The sequence below is a fragment of the Lactuca sativa genome, chromosome 9, assembly GCF_002870075.4.
Source record: "Lactuca sativa cultivar Salinas chromosome 9, Lsat_Salinas_v11, whole genome shotgun sequence".
In the NCBI taxonomy this organism is placed as follows: Eukaryota; Viridiplantae; Streptophyta; class Magnoliopsida; order Asterales; family Asteraceae; genus Lactuca; species Lactuca sativa.
This window is the reverse complement of record NC_056631.2, coordinates 131,691,747-131,700,004: the sequence shown is the minus strand read 5'-3', so window position 1 is coordinate 131,700,004 and position 8,258 is coordinate 131,691,747. Positions and strand designations below refer to the sequence as shown.

The following is an 8,258-nucleotide window of genomic DNA, read 5'->3' as shown; positions in this document are numbered from 1 at the left end:
GGACTGAGAAGATCAGCGGTGATGAAAACTGAGTGATAGCCACGCCCAATAGTGCCTGAGATGACGTTGTTTTCATTATTAACCGTTGCGATGTAGTAGAACTCACATACTTGTTCGGGAAAGAACTCTGATGGAACCTCACTGATAGCGTATCGAAGTCGGCAGGATACTAGAAAATTGACAAAATCATCAAGTCCAAGACCTCGATGAACATCTGGTATATCAGGGTTGAAAATGACATTTGTGGCTTTGATGTATATGGGAAGAGGAGGAGAGTTTGGAGCTGGAATGACTCTTCTTGAAGTGGAGGAGAAAGTAAACAGTGATGCCGCCATTGAAGAGAGTTTGGATTCTAGGGTTTTGAAGAGAGAGAAGGAAGTGTGAATTATGGGAGGAAGGTTTGAGAGAGAGGTTGGGAAAAACTTTAAATATGGGATTAAACGGTTTTAAAAAGGTAATGATTATCTCTTTCGAAAATAACTGCGTATCTTAACAAACTGTCAAATCAAAAAATAGTTGTTGGGTAAAAAGAGCCGTTGTACTGAAGATGAAACGATGATCAGTGTTTGCGGAAGCGTTGAGATCAGAGTCACCAAAAGTTACATGCTGAAAGATAGTTTGTCGTCAATTCAAGGTACAACTTGCTTGTTTAAGGTTAGCAAGGTGGTTGGTGCATGTGATAGATATTGGTTTAATTATCTAACCATCGGCACAGAGTGTTGAGTCTTTATCAGTGAGTGGTGTTTCTTACTGAATCATTAGACACTGAGTGAGAAGAAGGTGAAGATAGGATTGTTGTGTGTGATAGACCTTGGTGTCTTGGTCTAACCATCGGCAAAGACTGTTAGACTCTCATCAGCATGTGTTTTGTCACACTCAATCACAGAATCAGTGTAAGATTGGTAAGAAGGGATAGTTGCGTGTGATAGACCTTGGTGTTTTGGTCTAACCATCGGCAAAGACTGTCAGACTCTCATCAGCATGTGTTTTGTCACACTTAATCACAGAATCAGTGTAAGATTGGTAAGAAAGGATAGTTGCGTGTGATAGATCTTGGTGTTTTGTCTAACCATCGGCAAAGAGTTTCAAGTTGTTATCAGTGTATGGTTTAATATAATGAATCATTCAAATTTAGTTTAGAAGATTTGTAGAAGAGACAGAGATAAGAGATCATACAATGTACTCAGCATGGTAAACATCATCAGCACATCATCATCAACAAAATAAAATTACATTAGTTTATAAGACAATAGCAAACATTAGTAAAACATTTTTTAATCCAGAGTGATCATTCCAAGTTCTCCAATAATGTGAGCAGTAGTTTGAGTATCAAGGGCCTTGGTGAAAATATCAGCTAGTTGATCTGAAGTCTTGACATGTTCAAGAACAACCTTGCCCTTCTCAACATAGTCTCTGATGAAGTGATGTCTGATCTCGATATGCTTTGTCTTTGAGTGCTGAACAGGATTCTGTGTGATCTGAATGGCACTGGTGTTATCACAGTATATAGGAGTCTTTGTGAATTTAAGTCCATAGTCTAGAAGCTGATTCTGAATCCATAAGAGTTGGGCACAACATCTCCCAACTGCAACATACTCAGCTTCTGCAGTGGAGATAGCTACTGAGGTTTGCTTCTTGCTAGACCAACTGATTAGTCGATTTCCAAGGAAATGACATCCACCTGACGTGCTCTTCTTGTCTAAGTTGCATCCTGCATAGTCGGAATCAGTGTATCCAAAGAGTTCAAGTGCTGAGTCACGAGGGTACCACAATGTCAAGTTTTGAGTGCCCTTTAAGTATCGAAAGATGCGTTTAACTGCAATGAGATGAGACTCCTTGGGATTAGCTTGGAATCTAGCACAAAGAATGGTTCCAAACATGATATCAGGGCGACTTGCAGCGAGGTAGAGAAGAGATCCAATCATTCCTCGATAAAGAGAGTGATTAACATCAGTGTCGGTGGGATCAGCGTGTAGCTTGTCAGTCTTGGACACCAGAGTAGAAGCTGGTTTGCTAAGAGAGTACTTAACAAGCATGTCAGCAATATATTTACTTTGACAAATTGAGATACCTGATTTTTGTTGCTGAACCTCAAGACCTAAGAAAAAGGTCATCTTCCCCATCATGCTCATCTCGAACCTTTGAGACATGATCTTAACGAATTCCTTGCTCAGCTTCTCATTTGGAGAACCAAAGATGATATCATCGACATAGATTTGAACAAGAATCATGTCTGAGCCTTTGTTTTTGATGAAGAGTGTATTATCAATTGCTCTTCTTCTGTAGCCATTTTCAAGAAGATATGATGTCAGTGTCTCATACCAGGCCCTGGGAACTTGCTTCAGTCCATATACAGCTTTATCTAATCTGTACACATAGTCAGGGTGCTCTTTGTCTTCAAAGCCTGGGGGCTGTTTGAGAAATACTTCTTCTTCTAACACACCATGAAGAAATGCTGTTTTGACATCCATCTGGTAGACAATGAAGTTCATGTATGAGGCATATGCGAGAAACAGTCTGATTGCTTCAATGCGGGCAACTGGAGCAAAAGTCTCCCCGTAGTCAATAGATTCAATTTAAGTGAGCCCCTGAGCAACAAGTCTTGCTTTGTTGCGAGTAATAATGCCATCTTTATCAACTTTGTTGCGGTAGACCCAGCGTGTTCCGGTGATGGTCTTTCCTGATGGTCTGGGAACAAGAGTCCAAACCTTGTGCCTTTCGAACTCATTCAACTCGTCTTGCATGGCTTTAATCCAGTCAGCGTCTTGAAGAGCTGAGTGTATCTTGTCAGGTAAGATCATTGAAACGAAATTAACATACATGCAAAAATTATTAGATACACGAGATCTGGTTCGAACACCATCATGAAGATTCCCAATAGTTTGATCAACAGGGTGATCTTGATGTTCAGGAGCTGATTCCAATGGATTTGACACTGAAGTGTTATTACTGAAAGGAACATCAGTTGCAGGAGAATCTTCAGCTTCAAGGGTTTCATCAGCATCGGACAAATGAGTTGTCGAGCTGACCGCAGTACCTTGATTTACATAACTTGGGTCTGAAGCGATAGGACCAGGAATAATAGCTTCTTTTTCAGTATGAGAAACTTCATCATATGGGCAAGAGAGAAGCTCTTGAAAGATAGAAGAGGAGTGAACTACTTTTTCATCAGTGTATGATTCTTCATCAAAATTTACATGAATGGATTCCTCAATGCACTGCCTGTTCACATGAAAGACACGAAAAGCCTTTGAAATAGATGAATATCCAACAAAAATACCTTTGTCAGCCTTAGGCTCAAATTTTGATTTGGGATCGCGCTGATTGAGTATATAGCAAACACATCCAAACACGTGAAAGAAGGATACGTCTGGCTTTCGACCTTTCAGCATCTCATATGGTGTCTTCTTGTGACCCTTGTGAATTAGAGAGCGATTCTGAGTATAACACGCTGTATTAACAGCTTCATCCCAAAACGACATAGGGAGACCAGCATGTATCATCAAGGTTCTTCCTGCCTCAATCAGTGTTCGATTTCTTCGTTCAGCAACTCCATTTTGTTGAGGTGTGCGAGGAGCTGAAAAGTTTTGCCTAATGCCTTTAAAATCACAAAAGTCTTCAAGAGTTGAATTTCGGAACTCAGTGCCATGATCACTCCTTAGCTGCTTAACTTTGAGACCAGTCAGTGTCTCATTTTGACGAATCAGGGAGATAATTTCCTATGCAGCATGACCTTTCTTCTTCAAGAAAACCACCCATGTAAATCGAGTAAACTCATCCACAACCACCAGAGTATACTTGTTTCCTCCTAGGGAACGAACAAGAATAGGTCCAAACAAGTCCATGTGAAGTAAATGAAGAGGAACGGATATGCTAGAACATGACTTGGGTTTGAAAGATGACTGTAACACCGTAAATTTCAAAATAATTTTTCGCAATATAAAAAAAACATTTCTCATTTAATTTCGTAAAACCAGTAAGTTTCAAATTCAAATCTGTATCATACAAAACCCAAGATCACATAAATATATCAAAGTCCCCTGCGTGTGTACAGATCAAGCCGGCGCCTTCCCACGGTCATCGCTAGTACCTGAAACAACAACACTAACACTGTAAGCACGAAGCTTAGTGAGTTTCCCCAAATACCACATAAAACACATATTAGCCACTCGAGGCTATAACTCTATGGGTCCGTGCACCCAACTTTGTGAACCCTCAGGTTCTAACTCTAGGAACCTTTCGGTTCCAACTCTGTAATCATGCACAACATAAATCACATAGAAATAATGCAGTACAACATATGGCATACATATAACATACATACACTAACACATAACTCTGATTACCTACTCAAGGTAAAGTATAGTGACAAGACTCACCTCGCGTGTCTCGGTATCTCATGAACCCTGGAAACCCCTCGTGCTCGATCCTCCGAGCTCTAATCCTCCTATAACATCACATGACTCTAATTAACACTTTTTATCTCTAAGGTTGACTATCCCTAAAGAAGTCAACACAGGTCAACGGTCAACGGTCAACTTTGACCGGACTCGGCGAGTGCACACGGCAACTCGGCGAGTCTAGACGTTCTCACCAACTCTCTAGGATTCCCTTTCTACATGTCGAGTACTCCCCCCTGACTCGACGAGTTTCACCTGGCAGAAATCGCGGGGCCACCCCGACTCAACTCGCCGAGTCTCAAGAACGACTCGACGAGTCCCAGCTCGACTCAGTCCACTTTGACAACCCTCTTTAACTCGCCCTGACTCACTGAGTCAACCCCTGACTCGACTGGACCACTCACTGGCCGGTCCAAGGCAATCTTCAAGCTACTCGCCGAGTCTGCTCATCGGACTCGGCGAGTCCATGCCATGCAATCACTCAAACTTGCTTCTAAAGTCAGATCTACTCCAACAATTCATAGATCTGGCCCTCTTAGACTGATTCACCACGTAAAGCCCCAGACTTGGTGCATAAACAACCTCTATATGACCATATATGAAGAATTATCAACAAATCCCACTACCCAAGGTCATAACCTCCATTGTTCTCTATAAAGCTTGATGAATGAGGCTCTCTGGACCTCTATGGACCCAGATCCGAAGTCTCATCACTAGCAAGGGACTATTTGGCCATCAAATCAACTCAACAAGGTCACAAGGAACCCTAAAATCAATTATACTTCACAAAACAGGAGATGAGCCGAAACCATACCTTTAGATTGAAGAGCTAAGCTTCAAATCCACCAAATAGGAGTCTCCTTTGCCTCCTCTTGGCTAAAACCTCCCTCTTCTTTGCTAAACAACACACAAATGTCAAGAAATGCTTCCTTTCTCTCTCAAATCGCTAAAGTACTCTAGGGTTTCTCTCTATGGACTGTTGGGTGCAAATGACGGCCATAATGCCCTTTAAATAGGTCCCAAACCCGAGAAATTAGGGTTTCATTAAACAGCGTGGACTCGCCGAGTCCATATCCTGGACTCGTCGAGTCCAGACGAATCCCGCGTCCAGAATCGCGACCCTACTCGGCGAGTCTGAGCTCCAACTCGCCGAGTCCCCTCTCAAAACTCAAAAAAACAAAACAATAAAATACCTGGAAATCCGGGCTGTTACAATGACTTGGTTTGTTTTCCTTGTTCACACGCTGAGCACACCTTATCTTTGACAAAACTGAATTTTGGGAGACCTCTAACCAGATCTTGATTGGATATTTTAGACAGATTCTTAAAGTTCAAATGTGAGAACCTTTTGTGCCAAATCCAGCTGAGATTGGTTTGAGATTTGGTAAAAAAACATTGCATCAGTGCCTTGTCACTTGAGAACATGTCGAGCATATATATATCATCTTTTCTGCTTGCTGAGAGTGCAATGTTCTTGTCAGTGTAGATGACTCTTCCCTCCTTCTTTGTAAAATGAACTTCATAATCAGCATCGCACAATTGGCTGATTGAGATAAGGTTGTGTTTGAGCCCCTTTACATATGAAACATTCTGAAACACCACATTGTTGCACTTGATGTTCCCATATCCTTTAGTAAACCCCTTTCCATTGTCTCCGTATGTAACTGCAGGACCACTTTTCTTGACATAGTCTTCCAGGAGAGACTTGGATCCTATCATATGTCTTGAGCAACCACTGTCTAAGTACCAAAGATGCTCTTGACCGTGCAGTGCTGAGAAACTAGTTAGAATACACTGACCCATTGTAAAATGGGTCATTCACAAAGTTATTCGACAATAAATTATAACACTCTTTAGGAAGACAGTTCAAAGAATTTGATTTAAGAGTCTATTTTTCGTTTCTAACTTTGATGTTGTCAGCTCTTAAAGATGTTTTATCAAACGTGCATTCACTGATCTTGTGAGAGGTATCACAACATCTGTAACAAACTCTAGTACCAAAGTCTAGATTTAACACATTTGGATTTGTAAGATCCACCAAGTGAACTTTGAGTCCTTTTGTTTGACATTGAATCACAACTAAATTCAGTGTCATATGGATTATGATCAGTGATGGATGAGGAGCTGACATCAGTATCAGATTTGGACTTATTCACGGAAGCACTACAATTAGGGTAATGCTTAAGTTGTTCATGAACAGCATGAAACACTCCATTTGAGATAGGAAAGGCAATAATATTTTCAGTGAGAGGAGTTGGTCTCACAAGATGTGCAGGGTAAGAGGTAGGATCAATTCCGGTAATTTCAATATCACATTCAGTAACACCATTAGAATTAGTAACACAATATTCATCAATTAGACTCTGATTAATAAAAGTGTTACTGATAAACTTGTTTTTGAAACTATCTTTCAACTCATTCATGGAATAAAATTCAGATTTTTTTTCTTGAGATTTAAAAACCTTTTCAGCTTCAGCAAAATTTCCCCTAAGAATTTTCTCACATGAATGAGGTATTTGAGCAGAAATAATATAATTAGCATTTTTGTGAGATTTAGCCCAAATTTGTAGTACAGTTTGTTCTTTGTTCAAGAGATCTTTAACATTATCAATTTCAATAGACAGAGAGGAGTTTGATAAACTAGTGACTCTTAGATTTTCCTGAGTAATATCAATAATGTTATTTTTCAGGGATAATTCAGTTTTAAGAAGATCAATTTGATTTTGTAAGTCCCTTATTGTTTGATTCTTCTTAGAGTTAAGAACACCCAAATACTCAAACATTTTGATTTTTTCATTCATTGAATAGGAAACAAAATTTTGAACCTGATACATTGAAGGAGAATCAGTGTTGTGCTTCCTGGAATTTTCAACTGCATCAGACATATCAGCATCAAACGAACTTGTGCTGACTTCACATTCATCAGCATCTTCTGTCTTAGCCATCAACGTTTAACTTCATCATCTGATGACTCCTCATCAGTCTTCCATTTTTCTTCTTCAGCGACAAGAACTTTATGTTCCAAGTTCTCTGCTTTCAGCTTTTCAACCAACTTGTTGTACTTCTGCTTCCAGTATTCGTCCGAGCTTTGGGTTCTTTGCTAGCATTCTTTTGCAAAATGATCAGTGCTACCACAGTTAAAGCACTGGGCTTCCCCTTTCTTTTCAGTAGCATGTTTCTTGTCAGCATCTGATTTTTTAAAAGATTTCCCTTTCATCTTCTTCTGAAACTTTGAGAAATTACGGCCTGATTTCTCAAAAGTCTTCACAATGAAAGCCGCACTAGCAACAACCTTTTCCAAATCATCAGTATCACTTTTAGAAGAATCAGTGTCTGAATGGTTTTCAGTGTCTGACTCGGATTCATGCCTTTTGTTTGAAAACAGTGTCACTGATGATTCACGCTGAGCATCCTTCATCAGCTCATTTCTTTGGAGCTTTGATTCCTCATAGTATCGAAGGTTTCCATAAAGACTTTGTAAATCCATTGTGCTGATCTTCTCACTATTCTTCAGCACATCAACATGATTCTCCCAACCTGCACCCAAAGAATCCAAAAACTTCTGCACTAGAACAGTTCGATGCTTCAACTGATCTAGTCTCCGCAGATCATTAACAAGAGTATTAAACCTGTTAAAGGTTTGAGTCAGGGTTTTACCTTTCTTTGCAAAGAAATGTTCATACCTTCTGTTTAGATCATTTATCTAAGTAGCCTTGACTTCCTTAGTGCCTTCAAAAGATACAGTCAGCGTGTCCATCATTTCTTTTGCTGAGATGCAGTTCTGAACCAGCCCAAAGATATTGTATGGCAAAGCATAGCTGATAGCAGCCCGAGCACGAACATCGAGACCATTCTTTC

At 40.1% G+C, this 8,258-nt stretch overlaps 1 protein-coding gene across 1 annotated transcript; it reads right to left on the bottom strand.

Annotated features, from left to right (window-relative positions):
* Positions 1-436: 436 nt before the first annotated feature.
* LOC128129106 (secreted RxLR effector protein 161-like) lies at positions 437-2,114 on the bottom strand. The gene is made up of 2 exons (XM_052767788.1): positions 1,597-2,114; positions 437-497 (listed from the first exon to the last, which is right to left on the bottom strand). The coding sequence occupies exons 1-2, from the start codon at positions 2,112-2,114 to the stop codon at positions 437-439; spliced, it is 579 nt and encodes a 192-aa protein (XP_052623748.1).
* Between the last annotated feature and the right edge of the window lie 6,144 nt (positions 2,115-8,258).